At 60.7% G+C, this 19,920-nt stretch overlaps 1 protein-coding gene across 4 annotated transcripts in view; it reads left to right on the forward strand.

Annotated features, from left to right (window-relative positions):
- Positions 1 to 6,824: 6,824 nt before the first annotated feature.
- EBF4 (EBF family member 4) overlaps positions 6,825 to 19,920 on the forward strand; it is a 99,754-nt gene continuing 86,658 nt past the window's right edge. For 2 of the 4 annotated variants that reach the window (XM_073343083.1, XM_073343080.1), the window contains exons 1-2: positions 6,825 to 7,085; positions 7,702 to 7,820. In XM_073343083.1, coding sequence (XP_073199184.1) covers positions 6,825 to 7,085; positions 7,702 to 7,820 — 380 coding nt within the window. Of the gene's footprint in view, positions 7,086 to 7,327; positions 7,821 to 19,920 lie in introns of those variants that run through there. The other 2 variants (XM_073343082.1, XM_073343081.1) reach the window with 1 other exon arrangement.

Genomic DNA, 19,920 nt, shown 5'->3' on the forward strand with positions numbered 1-19,920 from the left:
TTCCCCCCTGCAAGGTGAGAGCTAAAGGGCTGGAGAACAAAGGAATCAGGTGCCCTCCTGGCCCGGGACAGGGACAAAGCCCAGAGGAGGAGGGGCTGGAGGGAGTTTCAGTTTGGGGCTGGCTGGGATATGGAGTGAAGTGCAGATGGGGTTGTCTGGCTCACTGCCCCCCAGAATGGCAGCTGAGGGGTCCCAGTTCTCTGCACCTACAAGCTCTGGTTTAGACCATGTTCCTGTCGTCTAATAAACCTCTGTTTTACTGGCTGGCTGAGAGTCGCATCTCACTGCGGAGTTGGGGTGCAGGACCCGCTGGCTTCCCCAGGACCCCGCCTGGGCGGACTCGCTGTGGGAAGCGCACGGAGGGGCAGAGGATGCTGAATGCTCCGAGGTCAGGCCCAGGAAGGTGGAAGCCGGGTGAGCTGTGTGCCCTGGCGACAGGCTGCTCCCAGAGAGGAGACTTCCCCAGAGTCCTGCCTGGCTTCATGGGGAGCAGTCCCACAGCATCACCCGGGGACTCCGTGACATATGGTAACACACATAACCCATAATCCTGTAGTAGAGGTGGCTGAGAGCTGTGTGGGGTAGATTTGAGGGTTCAAACCCTGCATGTGTGTGTGAAAAAACACATGGCTGCCTAAATGCGAGTGTAGGACCCACAGAATAGCTGTCGGTCGGATCTCGGATCTGAGGTTGCAAAACCTCTTAGCTGGTTGTTGTGCTGATAGCTGCACCGCGGTTGTGTTATCATGGTCTGTGTGTGGTTGTGTGGAGCTGTGCCTTTAAGAACCGGGTGGGGCAGCTTGAGCGTGTTCGAGGGAGAGGGCAGTGTGTGGGAGACTCAGCCCGCCAGAGCTCTGGAAAGGTCGGCCCTGGATTTAATCGACTGGTCTCTGCAGACAGCAGCCACCGGCTCCAAGGCATGACACTAGCATGTCTGGGGACTGGCTGCGCCAGGTGTTGCTAATGAACTCAGAGCCATTCACCAGCAGGTGACCCAGCTGAACTCAGCTCCACAGCGGATGGAAGCTGTTCCCTTGCAATGGAAGCTCGGCAGCCCCTCTATGAGGTGAGTTTGTGAGGTCCCAGCCCCCAGGGCACCGACCCCCCATCATGGGTTGCACTTGTGCGTGAGCTCTTCAGGGGCTGTGTTTGTACAGCGCCAGGCACGGTGGGGCTCAGATCTCTGCTTCCCTAGACATTTCCCAGTTGGCCACTGTGTCCTTGACACACCCGTTGGGGGCAGGGCTGGGGGTTCACCAATCAGGAGGCAGCCCAAAGGCACCAGGGAATGGTCTGGGCCAGCCTCCTGCGTGGCGGGGTGCGCGTCTCGCCCAGTGGGACCTGCTGGGGTTGGCGAGCCTAGATCTGTGGTACCGGCTCGCGGCTCCTCGCCGGCTGGCGGAGGGCTCGGTAGCCAAGCTGTTTGCCCCGCAGCAGGGACGCTGTTCCTCACGGGCAGATGGCAGAGCCGTGTCGTGCCGCCCTCGGCCGAGGCTGCCAGCTGGCACCTGGGTGCTGGGCCTCGGGGGAAGCTTTTGGGGCAGTGTTTGGCCGGCTGCCCCATTCTGGGTATTGAGGAGCAAACCCTTCTGCAGTCACTTGGTCTGTCTCCTGATGCCGTGCCAGTCTGGGAGACTCTCCCTGCACTCACCTACCTGCCTCCTTCCCCAGGCCTGCACTCACCTACCCGCCTCGCTGGCTGGCAGCTCTGCCATCTCTCCCCCGAGCTCCCAGGGCATCTCCATCCCCCCGTCTCCAGCATCTGGTCTGCCCTGCGCTGAGGGTACCAGCGCTCTCCCCATCTGACTCCCCCTTCTTCAGGGCCATTCCTCCACTGCTCATGCCGTCTCTGCCGGCTCCTGGTAAGGAGGAGCGGGGCAGAAAACCCCGCGGCTCTCCCTTCCCTGCCCCATAGCAGCTGGCTGCCAGGCTCCAAGTTCTCCACAAGGCCCTAGAGAAGGTGATCTCACCTCTCGGCCCACGTGTTCACTGGGGCCTGCCTGGGGCTGCCCCTCGCTGGCTGGGGTGCTGACCCTCCCTTGCCTCAGGCAGGGAAATCACTTGATTGGGCGATGAGCCCTCCAGGGCACAAGCCACCCCGCAACTGCCAGGGTCAGGAAGGAACGCCTCCCTCCGTGGGCCCCTAACCTCTCACTGCTTCGGCCTCGGGCTGCAGCCGGGCCCTGGTTTTTTTTGGGGAGCAGCCCCAGGAAAAGACAGCAGAGTCCCCGGTCGCTAAATCTCCCTTGACTGCTCTATGGAGTTTGATTAAATAATGCCCACCTCCTCGCCCGCCCTGGGGGGCACTGACCACCCGCTGCAGGCCCCTGCGCCCAGGCACCGCCAGCCCCTCATCCCACCAGTGGCACAGAAGCTGGGGCAGTTGCTGCTCCAGGCAGCAGCGGCTCCTGTCCCCTGGGGCTGGGCCTGATGTCCCGAGCTCACCCCACAACGGACGCTCCTGTCCACTGGGAGCTGGGCCAGGTGCCCCATTCCCAGCGTGCCCTGGCATATGGGTTCACGGTGCCACTCAGGCTTGGCCCACCCTTCTGTCATGATGCCAGGGCACGGCCCAGCGCCACTCGCTGAAGTTTGGCCTGCCTGCCTGCCCCGTCGTGGAGCCACACCTGCATGGCGCTGCAACCCAGTGTGCCAGGTCTCACCGCCTGGCGGGGGAGCCAGGCCCAGCCCCATGGGCCTGCAGCAGAGCCAGAAACTTCACCCAGGTCCTTTGCACCCCAGGCCCGTGCCTTAGCCACAGATCTTCCTCCTTCTCCAGCCCCCTTTGCCCAGCAGCAACAGGTCCCGGGAGCTCACCCGTGTGTGCCGGAGCAGCCCATTCCTTGCAGTTGCAATTGTATTTTTCAAATGACATGGCTCTCCCCGCAGGGGGACCTGAGCACTGGGAAGGGGAACAGAGCGAAGGGCTGAGAATCTCTCCTTCCGGCCTGGCTGGCTGGTGGGGTCAGGACTGCAGCCCCTTCCACCTGGGCTGGGGCACAGAAATACGGATCCCTTTGGAGAGCTCGGCTGTCTGCACCCGGGATCTCCGAGCCCTCCGGCCAGGTGCAGTGGGCCAGGCGTGGGGTGCAGCAGTGAGCTCCTTTCGTCAGGGCTGGGTGCTGACAAGCAGCTCACAATGGAAAAGAACTGGTAGAGTGTCCTTGGGTATCGATAGTGTCAACAAACAGCCCTCTCCAGAACTGATCCTTGTGCGACATTCCCCAGGGCTTTGCCCCGTCTAGCGCTACAGACGCCAAGCAACAGAGCTCCCACCCCTTCTGTACGGAAACAACCCAAAGCCAGAGACTTCTCCTGCCAGGAAACGTCCTGATGTCCAGCCAAAATGTTCCCGTCTTAATCTCATCCCGTTACTTGCTGGCCAGAACCCCACGTCCCACTCTTAACTCCTCTCCCTCCTGGGGGTGCGGGCCCCTCACACGCCCCTAGACTGGGATCGTGGCTCTTGCTCAGCTAATCCAGACCGATTCGCTTTTTTCAGCTTTCCTCCCAAACCGGTCCCACCAGCATCCCCTCCCTGAACCCCCTGCCGCCGCATCATGATCCTCTGGGGAACGCCCTGCCCTGGCACCAAGGCACTAATCAGCCTCTCCCCGGACAGGGACAGAGGAATGGCCGGACTGGCTCAGCCCCGAGAGCTGGTGTCCCGTCTCTGGTGGGCCAGCACCGGCTGCTGCAGAAGGTGCGAGAACCCTGCAGCAGCAGGTGTGGGCTAGCCTGCCCCCAGGAAGGTCTCACCCTGAGAGTTGTTTAAACTCTGGTGCATGAGGCAGCCTCTCCCTTCCAGCTGGGTCATTCCCTGGGGCAGCCCTGATTAGTCTTGTCCATATCAATGCCCAGTCCCCCGTAGGCTGTGTCTACACCAGAAACGCTGGAGCGCTGCAGTGCAGACACTTCGGACAGCGACCTCCATCGCCGTAGGAAATCCACCTCTCTGCGAGGCAGCAGCTAGGCCGCGGGGAGAATTCTTCCGGCCGCGCTGGGGCTTCAGCTGGCTGAACTATGGCACGCCGGCCGAGCCATGCTCCCCAGCCCGGGGTGATGCCGCCAAGCTGACCTGGTTTTGCAGCGCAGAGCAGCCCTGGGAAGCCTGCTAGGTTCTGGGCTGCAGGGACAAGTCGCGCCTTGCTTCTCTCTGCCGCTTGCAGCCCAGAACGCCCCTGGCCCTTTCTGGGAGCCACAGCTCGGTACTAACCCACGGGCTACTCTGCACGGCAAACAGGGCAGCTTAATGCCCTGAGCGGGCTGGGGGGACGGCGCGCTCTGGACGCCGCTCGGGGACGGAAGGGTTCCTCCACCAACCGAGCTGCTGCCTCTCGGAGAGGAAGAGCAGCTCCAGCGCTGGAAAAACCGCGGCTCTGCTGTCACCGCTCTAGTGTAGACGGAACCCGTGTCAAACTGGCTGCCTGCCCAGCCCGCTACGTGTCTCAGCCATTCCTCACCCACCCTCCTACTGAGCATCCAGGTTCTTTCCCCCCAGATGTGTCAGCTACAGGGTTCCCAGGGGACCCTATTTTATTTTCTACCCACGTCTCCTGGCCCCCGCCGTTATTTCCCATCCTTGCAGCGCTGCCCCCATTAGTGATTGCATCCCACCTCCCCAGTCCACTGTTTGTCCTTCTCCTTGGCCAGGGTTTTCAGCTAATCTCCAGGTGTCCTTAGCGGGGCTGGAGGTTGGGGTGCAGATGGGGAGGTCCCACTTGTTGGAGTGCAGTGGGTGAGGCTTGCTGAGCTTGGCTGAGCAAATGGTGTGGCCCTGATCTCCCTGACAAGATGTTGAGGGGTGACACTGAGGATTTGCTTGAGCTGGGGTGGATGTGGGGGGGGCACTACAGGGGAGCCCCTTTCACCGGAAGCCTTTAGGATGCAAAAGTTGAGGAATCCCTTTTGCTAGATGCAGCTCGGGGTGCAGAATTGGGGGCTTCTTACAAAGATCCATTGAAGGGTACAGAACTAGGGGTTGCCAAGGGGGAGCATTTTGGGGGTCTCTAGATGGGAGGGTTTGGGGGGGACTGTAATGGGGTCCTTTTGGATAAAGTGGATTATGGGGGAGCTGTTAGTTTGGGTGGTTTAGATTAGCAGGATTGCGGGTGTCTCTAGACAGTGGGCAGCAGTAATTTGGTATGGGGGATTCCTTTCATGGGTGAATTGGGGAGCCAGTATTGAGGTACCATTTACATGGATGGATGGGGGGGCAGCGTTGGGGAGAATGAGGGCATATTGGGTGGTCCCTTTAGCTGAATGGATTTGGGGGGCAACATGGGAGCCCATTTAACCAGGTGGATTTGGGGAGGCAATATTGGAGCTCCCCTTGGATGGGTGGACTTGGGGGCTCTTTTGGGGGCAGTATTGGGAAGTCTATTAATTTGGGTGCATTAGTGTGTCCTTGAGCTGTGTGAAGTTGGGGGTAGTATTGGGGTCCCTTTCACCTGGTGGATTGGGGGGACCCATATTGGGAGGTCCCTTTGGCTGGGTAGATTTTGGGGGCTGTATTAGGCCTTTAGCCTGGTGCATTTGGTGAGGCCGTGTTGGGGGTCCTTTTAACCTGGTGAATTTGGGAGGGTTGCATTGGGGTCCCTTTAACTAGGAGGATTTGGGGGGACGTGTTGGGGTCCCTTTAACCTGATGGGTTTGGAGGGCATGTTGGGGGTCCCTTTAACCTGGTGGATTCGGGGGGTGCGTTGTGAGTCCCTTTAACCTGCTGGGTTTGAGGGGCTGCATTGGGGATCCCTTTAACCTGGCGGGTGGGGGAGGCTGCCTTGGGGTTCCGTTTAACCTGGTGGATGTGGGGGGCCACGTTGGGGGGCCCTTTAACCTGGTGGGGGCTGCATTGGGGGTCCCTTTAACCTGGTAGATTTGGAGGGCTGTGTTGGGGGTCTCTTTAACCTGGTGGATGTGGGGGGCCACCTTAGTGGTCCCTTTAAGCCAGTGGATTTTGGGGGGCCACGTTGGGGGGCCCTTTAACCCAGTGGATTTTGGGGGGCCACGTTGGGGGGGCCTTTAACCCGGGGGAGCTGCATTGGGGGTCCCTTTAACCTGGTAGATTTGGAGGGCTGTGTTGGGTGTCCCTTTAACCCAGTGGATGTGGGGGGCCGCCTTAGTGGTCTCTTTAAGCTAGTGGATTTTGGGGGGCCGCGTTGGGGGGCCCCTTAACCCGGTGGGGGCTGCGTTGGGGGTCCCTTTAACCTGGTAGATTTGGAGGGCCGCGGATTTTGGGGGGCCCTTTAACCTGGTGGAGGCCGGGTTGGGGGTCCCTTTAACCTGGTGGATGTGGGGGGCCGCGTTGGGGGTCCCTTTAACCCAGTGGATTTTGGGGGGCTGCGTTGGGGGGCCCTTTAACCCAGTGGAATTTGGGGGGCCCTTTAACCTGGTGGAGGCCGCGTTGGGGGTCCCTTTAACCTGGTGGATGTGGGGGGCCGCGTTGGGGGTCCCTTTAACCCAGTGGATTTTGGGGGGCCGCGTTGGGGGGGCCTTTAACCCGGGGGAGCTGCGTTGGGGGTCCCTTTAACCTGGTGGATGTGGGGGGCCGCGCTGGCGGTCCCTTTAACCCCGGTGGATTTGGGGGGGCCCTTTAACCCGGTGGATTTGGGGGGGGCCGCCTTGGGGGTCCCGCTCAGCGGGCGGGCTCAGGGGCGGCCGCCGGGGGAGCCGCTCCCTGCCCCGGCGCTGCCCCTCGCCCCCCGCCGCCGGCTCGGGGAGGGGCCGCTCCTCCCCGGAATGATGTCAGCCTGCCCGGCTCCGGCTCCGGCCCCGCCGCCCGCCCGCTCGCCCGCCCTCCCCGGGGAGGAGGCGGCGGCGGCGGCATGGCCCGGGTCGGCCAGGCCGGCAGGGGACCGGGCCGCCCGCGGGCGCAGAGCGGCGGCTCCCCGGGGGCCGGGCCGGCGGCGGCGGCGGCCGGGCGGCTGCTGCTGCTCATGGTGCTGCTGCCCGGCGAGGGGCGGAGGAGCCGCAGCGGCAGGAGGCGGCGGGGAGGCGGCCGGCCCGGCGCCCCGGCCCCGCGGCTCCCCCGGGAGCGCCCGCGGCGGCGGCGGCGGCGGCTGCTGCCCGCTGCCCCCGCCTGGATGGTAACCAGCGCCCCGGCCCCGCGCCTGCATCCCGGCTCCCCGCATCCCTCCGCCGGCCCCATCCCTCCGCCTCCTCCCCGGCCCCGCCGCTGGGATTTCCTGCCCTGCTCTGCTTCCCCTCCCCGCGCGAAGCTGCCCCTCCCCGCTGCTGATTTCCACTTGGCTCCTGCTCCTCTCTCCAACTTCCCTGGACCTCCCACCCCCCCGAGCACCACCCCTTCGCCGCACTTGGAAACAAACAACCCCAGATGCGGCTTCCCTGGCTGCTGGGACAGTCGCCCCTGGCACCTGGGGGTCGCCTGGGCTGTTGCTGGGCGGGAGGTGGCCAGGAGGACACTGGCCTGAGCCTGCGCCGGATCCAGAGCCCTGTGTTGCTCTGAGCTGGGATCTGGGATCAGCTGCAGAGCTGGGGGCTGCCTGGGGCTTTGGGGATTCGGACCCCCCCCCCTTTTTAAATAGCATTTTCTAGAAGTTTGGCCAAACAAACTTTTGGTGTCCATTGCTTCAGTGGAGCCTGGATTCCTGTCTCCCCCCGGGAGGTGGCCTGGGGGCGCTGAGGGGCGAGCTGATCCCCCCCCTTCCCCTTTCAAAGGCGGTTTTGATGTTCTCCATCCAGGAGGGTCTCCCCAGAGGAGGGCTGACCATGAAAGAAGAACCCTTGACCAGTGGACTGACATCCGTAAGGTCCTGGATGCAAAGCACTGGGATCCTGGATGCCAACACCGCAGCCCAGAGGTAAGGGACCAGCCGGCCCCAGCCCTGACACTTCACAGCTGAGCAATCTGTCATGCCACCGCTCTGTGCAGGCACACACGTCCTCCCAGAGCCAGAGCCCTGAAAGCCAGTCCTGCTGAGTGCTTGCTTCTGTGTGGGGGCATGGTACTTGCCAGACCAGTACACACCTGACCCACAGCTTTATGCTCGAGGGGGAGCGGGTTTATGGAGGGCAGTTGTTAGTTTTATTCTAATTGGCCTCTATTGTTTGAGCTGGTTGGTGAGGAAACGGCCAAAGAAGTAAACTGAGGCTTCCTGGAAGGAGAATTAACGAAGGAATTTCTGACCCCAGGTTTTTTTGTTCTTAGTAAATGTTATCCTTCCCTTTTCCCTCCCCCTCAAGTTCGGGAGGGTTAATATTACCATCGTTTGGTCGACGCGTCGAGCGATGATAAACCATTTAGACCTGTTCTGGTACCAAGGAGACCAGAGAGAGAGAAACGTGCTTTTGGGGGTTGTTCTTAGAGCTGTGCAAACCGTCAGAACTTGCAGAAATATAAATGCTTTCAGATGTATCTCTCCACAGCGTCGAAACGATTTAGATTGGAAGGGACGAGGGAGCTCAGTTGACATGACTTTAAAAAACCGGCGTTGCGTTTCCTTTCCCCAGGCCGCTGGAAAGTGTTTTGAAATTAACACTTCTGGCTGAAACGCAAAACTCTGTTGCCAAGACAGCTGAGGGTCTCCAAGATGCAGGGAAAATTGTTCCTTTCCCCCCCTCTCCTCCCTTGCCTAACACCCAGAGGGTTGAAACTTCGGATCCATGACTCTAAGTGGCCGGGAAAGTTCTCAGTACTGGTAGATGTGTGGGGTTGGGTTGGATTTGGTTTTTTAATCGGTTGCTTTATTGATGCTCCATACCAGGCTGATGGATTTCAATGTGGAAATTTAGAAGCGTGGCAGGCTTCCTTTTCAGGTTTCTAATGCACAGATAGACACCTCTCTTTGTTGTGTGGGATGGCTACGTCTGTCTACAGTGGACCTGACTTCATCCCCATTAGATTGTTTCGGTATACTGCTAAACAGGAATATGTGAATCCCATGTCTCTGTGCTTGGAGGACATAGATTTGTGCTTCCTTTGATTTAAATTGGTTTTTGTATTGATCTTGAATGTTGCCAAAGCTTTGATTTCTGCTCTCCTTGAGCATTTATTTTAGTTCAGTTATGCAGAGAGGAAATTGAGATTATGAAAATAACGTGCATTAGATAATATGTAAAGTGTGTGTGTGTGTAGATAGATATATAATATGATTTAGCATCTCTGTTGTCTTTCCAACTCATTGTCCAGCTGGCTTTTCACAGAAGAAGGAAAGGTGCTGGAGTGCTTGACTTTAGGCAAAATTCCCCTAGCTGGGTATTTTCCTAACCTTCTCTATGAAACAAGAGGCAGTGAACTTGGCCAAACCTTGGTCTAAGCCCTGATCTTAATGTAGCCTCCTTCCCTGCAGCCTGTGACACAGCAGCTCCTTGGGTGTAATGTATCATTTCCCTCCTGCTGTTCTGGACTTGGACACTCACCTCAAACTGTCAAACAAAACTGAAATATCCAGGGTAGAATTGTGGAGGAGACGGTAAAGACCTCTTAGTTCCTGTCTGGTCTATCCCCAAGCAGGCTGTTCTGTTTTCTCTGTTTCCTAATTCTGAGTCTAGGCTAGTTTTAAGCATCAGAAGCAAGCAGGCTGAGCAGGACTTTATCTATTAAATGTATTTTGGGGTGGTGTTTGTGTGGCGATCCCTGGAGAAATTGTAAAGGCTTATTTTAAAACCCTGTGATCATAACCATACAAAAGATCTATCTATCTATCTATCTATCTATCCCCAAAGGTTACACTGAGGTACTTTCTGTGGACCAGATGGCACCAGACAAAGCAGGGTAGATTAGCAGGAATTCTGCCCCATCTCTCTGAAGTACCCTCCCAGATTGTGCCTGACACGGGGGAAAAGCAGAAAATCCTTCGAACCCAGCCAGGAGGGCTATGTGCGGGGCACCGAGGAGGGTGGAGCTGGACTTTCACAGCTGACCTGGGCTAGGTTTCTGGACCTGCACCGTGCCCTGCCTTTCCTCAGTGCTATTGCTAATGCTCGCCGTAGGGATCAGCAGCCCCTTCTTCCACTCCTGGGCTTGGTGGGGCCAGTCCACAGAAGCATCTTTTAGGCCAGGCAGCCTTGATGGCTGAGGGAATAACCACCTGCAACGTCAGACACAGCGGCTGCGCTTAGCTAAATTCTGCCCTTGGAGCCGCACGCCCAGCTCTGATCAGCGGAGAGGGGCCTCTGTGTGTCCGAGGCTGGGTTCTGCCCCTGTTAGCACTCCTACAGCACTTTGCAAACACTGAGCAATTAACCCTCCCAGCCCCCTGCCAGGGAGGGGAGGGGCGAAACTCAGATTGAAAAATAAATACGTAAGGCAGGGCAGAATGGCGTAGGATGAAAGGGGAGATTTATTTTCCCCCTCACACTGGTTGCAATAACAGGCAGAACCAGACGTTCACAGGGAAACTGACAAATTCCAAGATTCCTCCCCGCTTTTCGGGGCTCCCATATTGCCTAACCCAACAAAAATTATGCTTAGTAAAAGATTTCCAGCCTGGCCTTGTAACCGAACCTTCCCGCTGTCCTGGAGAGGTCAGGTTGATTTCTGAGGTCAGAGGGGGGAGAAGGTTTGCACTTAGACAGGTTTCCTGCAGTACAGAATGTTGTGTTGGATTTTGTTCCAGGTATTAACTCCGCTGTCCAAATTAATGCCCCTGGCTAATAATGCTGGCGGGCTCTGCTTGGGGGTGGGGGGTGGGACAATGGGTCCAGAAACACGCAGGAGTTCTTCAAACTGGCGCTGTTAGAAAGGCACCAAACCCCTTCCTGGGAGCGTGAGGCTGTCCTTAACTTCGCTGCCTTCTCCTGATCCCCAGGCACCCTGGCCCAGATCTCCCTTCTGTCAATGTCAGCTGAGGGAATTGATCAAAGGCAGGAACAATTTGAGCTCCTGGCTAATTGCACTTGATGGGGATTTTTTTTCCTTTTAAATCTTTCAACATCCTTTCCCAAGTTGCTTCCCCCTCTCCCCCCCCACCCCGCCAATTCCAAGGGCTGGGTGATTCCCTCTCCCTGACTGAAGAGAAATTTTACCAGGGCAAAACCATGGTTCCCCAGAGTGGGATTTTCAGTCCAGGGTTTGGGTAGAGGCACTAATTAATCCTTAGGGTTTGGAGGATCACGCTTGGCCTTTCCAAATGCACCATTGGGATCCGAGTGCAAGACAATAAGCGATGCATGGAGGGTTGGGGGGCAGAGACGAAATGCACCAGGCCAAACCCTCTGCGAGCGTAAATCAGCAGGGGTCTCTTGACTTCAGTGGAGCTGGTCTGGATCAATTCCCAGGGGCGTGTTCTCTAGCTGGGACTCTTGGACAGGTGTCCTTGGAGAAGCAGGGCACTGGGATGAGGAGGGCAGGGATGTCACAGAGCTGTGCAGGGAGTGGGGCCGGTGGAGCGGGGCACTGCGGGATGGGGGAGTGGGCAAAGCGGAGGCTGGCACCCCGGGCAGGGAGCGTGCCTTGAGAGGAGACGGGAGGGAGGGGCAGAGCAGTGCCGGGCTGTGCACGGGAGGGTGAGACACCTGAATTTGTTGCAGTGGAAAAGAACAACATCGCTCCCATATTCAAGCAGATTTAGGCCCTCTACTGATTTACGCCCGGCGAGGATCTGGCCCTGTGGGAAGTGTTATGTCTCCGGGTGGCAGGGAGCAGCTCCCCGAGCAAAGCATCATAGAGCTGGGGTCTAGCCCCGCAGCCGCCTCTATTCCGAGCTGTACACCAGGGGCCTGATCCTGTCTTCCCTGTGTGCTGGGACCCAGGATCGGCCCTCTGGAGAGGGGCCAAAGGCTTCCCGCTCAAGCCCTGGGTGCAGGAGCAAAACGCCCCCCGGCACAAGTCTGGGGTGCTGTGGGTTGAATTAACCCCTTGAGCGCTGAATGAGGTCTGGCCTGCCGTTGCCAGGGTCCCCGTCTAACGCTCTTGCTGAGCTGGTTAACCCGGCCTGGCCCCCGGGGTGACCGTTGAATGCTGTGCATGCTGAAAGCGAGGAGAGCCCCAGCGCCGGGGAGAAACCGGGCCTGATTTCCAGGGGGCCGACCCAGGCCAGCCAAGGAACTAGTCAGGCAGCAGCCTGGGAGCGTATGTACCTCTGGCTGGGCAGTGCCTATCCCAGACCGCCACACGAGAGCCAGGGCACCTGGGGGCCCGCTGACCCGGGAGATGGCCTGGAGGCCGCCGGCTTTCCCTGCGGTCCCCCATTCCCACCCTCGTGTCTCCCAATGTCTGTCCTGACCAGATCCAGCCAGCGCCCGCCACGCAGGCGTGGCACACTGGCAGACCCAGGCGTGGACGTGGGCTGCACGCACACGCTCACTCTCTGCCATTAGGCAGCTGGTGGGGTGCTGCAGTTTGGGTTTGCCCTGGCACATTGCCAGGCTCTTTATGGAAGTTGCTCCCAGGGCTGCTCCGCTCGCGGGCCGCTTATTAAAAGTAAAATCCCACAAGTCGCCACCTGCAAAGACCCGTTAGATCCCATTCCCCCCCCCCCACTCCAGCCAATGCAGGATCGTTCCCTCCCACGGGCTCCCAGCAGGAGGATAAAGTCAGTGGAGACCCGGTGACCCGGTGTGGCCATTTGCAGATCCGAAAGGCCAGGGCCCAGCTGGTGTAAATCAGTGGCTCCATCAACTTCTGCTGATTTGCGCTGTCTGGGCTCTGGCCCCTCTCTCCCCTGCCCCTCTCTGGAGTTAACGAAGGAGGAATCTCGGCAGTGTAATTGCCTCGCGCCCCTTGTTCCTGGAGGATCCGGGAGTGGAAGCTGGTGCTTTCCTGTAACAGACATTCGCTGGTCTTGTTTGCTAGGAAATGCTCTGATTTCCTTTAATAATTAATGGCAGCCGGGCCCGGCACTCAGCGCACCGGGGTCTCCGCAGCGCTGAGAAGAGAAGCAGCCATTAACCGCGTGACGGCTGCCTCGGTCGCTCAGAGTTTGCCTGTTTGTTTATTTCTCTCCTCCCCGGCTGTGGGGAAGTGGCGTGGAATTAAAGGCGGGCTTGCGGTCTCCCCAATGGACAGGGAAAGATCGCTGGCCTGGGTGCCAACTCCCGGGAGCTGGCGACAGAGATGCCTCTGCCAGGGGGTCGTGACACTTCGCGTCAGACTGGACAGAGTGCCAGGACACCTCCCGGGGGGAGCCAGATAGAGGGGAGAGCAGGGGGAATGGGCCAGCGGGTCACCGAATAGGCTCTAGAACACGGGGTGGGCGTCCCGAGCCGTCGCTGGGCCATACACGGCACTGCGGCACGCTGGGCGGGGCGGGCGTTGTTGTCATGCCTCCCTTTCCTGCCTCCTGCGCCCACTCGGGAGGGAAGTTGTAGCCCAGCCTTCGCCATGGAGGGCTCCTCTGCCTTGCTAGCGTGTGCGTGGGCGTTTGGGTCTCTCCAGACGCCTCTGCCCGAGCAAAGCCCCATCGGGGCGGTTTAGCTACGTTTAATTCCAGGCTCTCCTTGGTTAGCGTGGGGAGCGGGGCAGCGAGGTGGCTCGGGGCAGCTCGGAGCCCGGCGGGGCAATCGAGCGCTCTCTCTCGTTCGTTGTCTGGGCTCTCTGCTGTGCCCTTGCCCGCTGCGCGCTCCCGGGCCCCGCGGAAGGGTCTGGCTCAGGCAGCCTTTCCATGCTCGGCCCCAGCGCGCTCCGGCTCCCGTGGCCCTGGCAGCTGCACGCAGCCCTCGGCCAAATCGGTCCCACCCGGCTGCTCGGGCCAGCTTTCGGACAGGGCCCTCGATGGATTAGCGCCGACGCTCGCCTGGCTGCCTGCTCATGTGTGGGCAGCAGGGGCAGGGAAGGCCCCGGCCCGGCAGACTGACTCTTGCGAGGCAAGATGTACACGGAGCCCTATGGAGCTTACAAGGCAGCTCCAGGGATCGTGTCACCCGTGGATGAGAGCGTGTGCAGGGTCAGTGCTGGGGCCCCCCAATCCCGGCCCCTCTAGTCGCGGCCGCCTTATTTCAGGTGAAAAACGAAAGGCAAGGTTGGATTAAAATCCCCCCAACCCAAACAGCAGCAGCAGGGTGATCACTGTGCCGGAAACTTACCAACGCGAAGAGGACGGAGAGAAGCCGGGGGAGGAAGGGAATCGCGGCGAGCGGAGGGAGCCTGGCGCTCAGCAGAGGGGGTGCGTGGCTGGGGGTGGGGAGCAGCCCACCTGTGTTCCCTGTGCTTTATTCAGGAGAGACCCTGCAGCTAAACAGGCTTTCTACCTGTGGCGGGGGGTGGGGGGAAGCGATCCAGCTGTCAGCTCTGTTCTCCTCAGCCCCTGGCCGGGAAGAGCCGGGCTCGCTGGCTTCCCAGCAGGGATTGTACAAGGAACCCAAAAGCAAAGGGGAGGCAGCCGTCCGGCGACGGGGGCGACTCTGGAGCGCCCGTGCTCTCCGCACACGGTACCGGCGCGGGGCCGGAGGACAGAGCCATGGGGCCTGTCGCGCTTTCCTCTCCGCTCGCTCTGCTCCCCCCCGGCCTCTCTCACTCCTGCGGGGAGCCGCAGCTCCCCAGGGCAACGCTGGAGCCTTTCAATCCCTCGTGCAAACGGCCTTGAGCCTGAGTCTGGGTCGGCCCCAGGGGCCTCGGCGCATTCGCCAGCTCTCCTTAGCCGTCAGGCGAATCGGCTTCCACAGCCTACCGGCGAGTCAGCTCGCCCGCTTCTGCCAGCCCAGTGCATCCTTCATTTATTTTCTTCTTCCCAACGGGATCTTTTTAACCATACCCCCCTCCCCCACCCAGGTGATAACCCAAGCGACCCAGCAGTTCTCTGACAAGCCAGAGGTTTCGAGGGACCCCATATGAATATTGGGCTAATCAGGATTCTGGTCGGAAGACTCTGAAGGGAACACCCGGGATGCCCCCAGCCTGGCTTTGAGCATCCCCAGGGCTGGCTGCCCGTCTGCACCCAGGGGGAGTGGAGCTGGTCCAGGGGGAGTGGAGGTGGAAGGCTTTCCCAGGGGGGCCTCACGCAGCGAAGGCTGGCGGGTTTTCAGAGCAGGGTTTGCCGTAGGTACTGAGCGAGTACTGGAATGGCTTTTCCTGGGACAGTTTGTGTTCCCACTCGCTGGATGTCTGAACCCTGCGGTGCTCTAGCTAGGGTACTGTCTGCCCCATCTCCATAGTAGCATCACTCTTTCCTGGCTTCATCCTCACGCACCCCTGGGAGCTGGGGCAGGGCCAGCCTCCCCATCGTACCGAGGGGAAACTGAGGCACAGAGTGACTGGCCCACGTTACAAGGACTCTGTGGTGGAGCAGGGAATTGAACTCAGGTCTCCCAAGTCCCCATCCACGGCCATTGCCTCGTGGCTGCCCTCCTCCCCCTTCCTGGAGCATGCATGCAGGACACGCTCACATGGATGTTTGCCAGGAGCATGTTCCCAACCATGAAGCACTCGCTTGGGAGCTCTTGCGCTTTGTCCTGTGTCGTCAGGGGGCTGTCATGTGACCCGCAGGCCTAACTTTGGGCAAAGGGGGACGATAGTTGGCCAACAGCTGGTCGAGAATCTGCTGCGGAGGATGCGCGAGCAGGCAGGGGGCCGGCTGCTCTCTGCATGGCCAGGGACAGTCACTAATGAGCCCAGGGGTGGGGAGTGCTTGGCCCAGCTCTGGCTATTGGAAGGTGAGCCAGAGAACAATGGCTGTTCATTCCCTCTGGGGCACCTGGCACTGGCCACTGCCGGCAGACAGGATACTGGGAGAGCTGGACCTTTGGTCTGACCCAGTATGGCCGCTCTCATGTTCTTATGATGAAGCCGGCGTAGGTCCCTTCCAGTCAATGGAAGCGGGCCCATGGGCATGAGGGCCGAACGGGCACTGAAGAACTCCAGAGGAGTTTTGTCGTTGGTTTGAATGGGAGCAGGATCTGGTCTTTCAGCTCCAGTGGGTTTTCCTCTTGGCTGCAGCTTGGAAGGGAGGGAGGGAGCGGCTCTGTTCATGGATCCACCCACCCGCTTGGCCACTTTGCTGCCCGGGGGCTCGTCTCGCCACGTCCCCTTGAGTTCTAACCTGGCGACATCCTGGCCCGCCCCCAGCTCTGGCCTCCCCGGCCCGCCAGGGGACGAGGGTTACAGACCGGCACCTGGCCTTGGCTGAGCCTCTGCCGACATGTCTGCAAGGGTCTTGGGGCCACTCTGCCAGTGGGGGGGGGGGCACAGAGGGGACCTTTGGCTGAGCCCTGTGGCAGCAGACAGGGCTCCAGGGAGCCCCGTGCCCTTAAAGAAGTCTGGGCTGGATGAATGGCCGGTTTTGTTCAATATCTTCATTAATGATCTGGAGGATGGTGTGGATTGCACCCTCAGCAAGTTTGCAGATGACACTAAACTGGGAGGAGAGGTAGATAGGCTGGAGGGTAGGGATAGGATCCAGAGGGCCCTAGACAAATTAGAGGATTGGGCCAAAAGAAATCTGAGGAGGTTCAATAAGGATAAGTGCAGGGTCCTGCACTAAGGACGGGAGAATCCCATGTACCGCTACAGACTAGGGACCGAATGGCTCGGCAGCAGTTCTGCAGAAAAGGACCCAGGGGTGACAGTGGACGAGAAGCTGGATATGAGTCAGCAGTGTGCCCTTGTTGCCAAGAAGTCCAATGGCATTTTGGGATGTATAAGTAGGGGCATAGCGAGCAGATCGAGGGACGTGATCGTTCCCCTCTATTCGACATTGGTGAGGCCTCACCCGGAGTACTGTGTCCAGTTTTGGGCCCCACACTACAAGAAGGATGTGGAAAAATTGGAAAGCGTCCAGCGAAGGGCAACAAAAATGATTAGGGGACTGGAACACATGACTTATGAGGAGAGGCTGAGGGAGCTGGGATTGTTTAGCCTGCAGAAGAGAAGAATGAGGGGGGATTTGATAGCTGCTTTCAACTACCTGAAAGGGGGTTCCAAAGAGGATGGATCTAGACTGTTCTCAGTGGTGGCAAATGACAGAACAAGGAGTAATGGTCTCAAGTTGCAGTGGGGGAGGTTTAGGTTGGATATTAGGAAACACTATGTCACCAGGAGGGTAGTGAAGCTCTGGAATGGGTTACCTAGGGATGTGGTGGAATCTCCTTCCTTAGAGATTTTCAAGGTCAGGCTTGACAAAGCCCTGGCTGGGATGATTTAGTTGGGGATTGGTCCTGCTTTGAGCAGGGGGTTGGACTAGATGACCTCCTGACGTCTCTTCCAACCCTGATCTTCTAGGATTCAATGATGGTGCTGTTCACAAGAGACGTACAGCAGCCCGGAGGCTGGAGACATGCGCTGCCCGTGGGCGTCCAAGGGTCTCGCGGAGGACCTGACCTGGCAAAGGGCTGTGTAGACGTGCCGAGAGAGCCGGGCAGGGAGCTAGGTGGCGTCATGCCCCTCCAGGTGCCCAGTGTCCTCCGGGAGCTGCAGGAGACGGTGGAGCTCCCCGCTGGCCCCGCCTGGAAACGCTGCTCGGTGGTCATGGGTGAGCTGAGTTTGGGAGGGCTCTGCCCAGCTCCTAGAGGCAGCAGCTCTGCAGCAGGGGGGTGAGAACTGCCTAGACTTGGGGAGCGGCTCCCCCTGCCCCCCGAGGGAGCTCCCTGGTTGAGGGCTCTGGGGACACTGTGGGAAAGTGCCCACAGCGTGACTGTGCCCCTCCCTGAGAGAGTTGGGTGTAACCTCCTCGTTACAGGCAGCCAGTCTGAGGATGGGGTTCAGCTTTGCGGGGGGCTCTGCCCTTAGGGGCAAGGCCCTTGTGACAACCTGTAGCCGCGCAGCTCTGACTTCTCTGCTCGCCAAGGCTGCCTGGAACCAGATGGCAGCAGCTGGAGTAGGACTGGGCTCCTCCAGCTTTCAGAGGCACCTGAGCTGCCGGAGAATCTCCGTTAACAGTATAGGATCCATGACACGCAGCCAGCCACTCTGATCCCCTCCGGTGGAGGCAGGTGGGCACACAACAGCCATGTGCATCGTGGCAGCGTCAGGTGGTGGTGTGGATGTTTCAGGAAGTGCCCAGACGGAGGACAGGGACCCAGCCAAGGTGCGGGACGGGGAGCTGTGACCTGATGGACTGTCTGGAGATGGGGCTCCTCCAGATGAATTGGGGGTTGATGGGTGGGGAGTCAGAGGGGTCCCTAGGCTGGGGGTTCTCGGCTGGGGCTGGCTGTGCTGCATGAGAACCCCAACACGGATGTTTAGGGGTACACTCACTGGTTCTCTAGCTTCCCCACCTGCAGGGGGGCTAGGACAGCCGCAGTCCTGCTGCAAAGGGCTATGGGCTGGTTCCTCCCCTGCCTGTGCGCGCGGGGGCAGAGCCGGGATCCATCGGGGCTGGGGGGCCGGGAATTGAATGTTGTGAAAGTGAGGGGTGGGTTAACGCTGGCTAGAGTCAGGGGTGAGTTGTGCAAACTCCCCACCCGCAGCCCAGCCAGTGCCCCTCACTCCCGACCTATAGCCCCCTGCTAGCCTAGTCCTGGGATCCCCCCCCCCCCCCCGGCTCTGCCAGTGCCCCTCACTCCCGACCCACAGCCCCCTGCTAGCCCGGCCCTGCCCCCCCCAGCTCTACCCGTGCCCCTCACTCCTGATCCACAGCCCTCTGCTAGCCCGGCCCTGCCCCCCCCCAGTTCTACCGGTGCCCCTCACTCCCGACCCGCAGCCCCTGCTAGCCCGGCCCTGCCCCCCCCAGCTCTACCGGTGCCCCTCACTCCCGACCCGCAGCCCCCTGCTAGCCCGGCCCTGCCCCCCCCAGCTCTACCCGTGCCCCTCACTCCTGATCCACAGCCCCCTGCTAGCCCGGCTCTGCCCCCCCTGATCTCTACCGGTGCCCCTCACTCCCGACCCGCAGCCCCTGCTAGCCCGGCCCTGCCCCCCCCAGCTCTACCGGTGCCCCTCACTCCCGACCCGCAGCCCCCACTAGCCCGGCCCTGCCCCCCCCAGCTCTACCGGTGCCCCTCACTCCCGACCCGCAGCCCCTGCTAGCCCGGCCCTGCCCCCCCCCAGTTCTACCAGTGCCCCTCACTCCCGACCCGCAGCCCCTGCTAGCCCGGCCCTGCCCCCCCCAGCTCTACCGGTGCCCCTCACTCCCGACCCGCAGCCCCCTGCTAGCCCGGCCCTGCCCCCCCCAGCTCTACCCGTGCCCCTCACTCCTGATCCGCAGCCCCTGCTAGCCCGGCCCTGCCCCCCCCAGCTCTACCGGTGCCCCTCACTCCCGACCCGCAGCCCCTGCTAGCCCGGCCCTGCCCCCCCCCAGCTCTACCCGTGCCCCTCACTCCCGACCCACAGCCCCCTGCTAGCCCGGCCCTGCCCCCCACAGCTCTACCCGTGCCCCTCACTCCTGATCCACAGCCCCCTGCTAGCCCGGCCTTGCCCCCCCCGATCTCTACCGGTGCCCCTCACTCCCGACCCGCAGCCCCTGCTAGCCCGGCCCTGCCCCCCCGAGCTCTACCGGTGCCCCTCACTCCCGACCCGCAGCCCCTGCTAGCCCGGCCCTGCCCCCCCCCGATCTCTACCAGTGCCCCTCACTCCCGACCTGCAGCCCCTGCTAGCCTGGCCCTGCCCCCCCCAGCTCTACCGGTGCCCCTCACTCCCGACCCGCAGCCCCCTGCTAGCCCGGCCCTGCCCCCCACAGCTCTGCTGGTGCCCCTCACTCCCGATCCACAGCCCCCTGCTAGCCCGGCCCTGCCCCCCCCAGCTCTACCGGTGCCCCTCACTCCCGACCCGCAGCCCCTGCTAGCCCGGCCCTGCCCCCCACAGCTCTACCCGTGCCCCTCACTCCTGATCCACAGCCCCCTGCTAGCCCGGCCCTGCCCCCCCCGATCTCTACCGGTGCCCCTCACTCCCGACCCGCAGCCCCTGCTAGCCCGGCCCTGCCCCCCCCAGCTCTACTGGTGCCCCTCACCCACAGCCCCCTGCTAGCCTAGTGCTGGGATCCCCTCCCAGCTCTGCCAGCGCCCCTCACTCCCGACCCTCAGCCCCCCCTGGATTTCTGCAAAGTGTGCGGTGATTTTCTGATAGGTCTAAGCCACCTGATTCGGTTCCATGTG

The sequence above is a fragment of the Lepidochelys kempii genome, chromosome 4 (genome assembly GCF_965140265.1).
Source record: "Lepidochelys kempii isolate rLepKem1 chromosome 4, rLepKem1.hap2, whole genome shotgun sequence".
Classification (NCBI taxonomy): Eukaryota; Metazoa; Chordata; order Testudines; family Cheloniidae; genus Lepidochelys; species Lepidochelys kempii.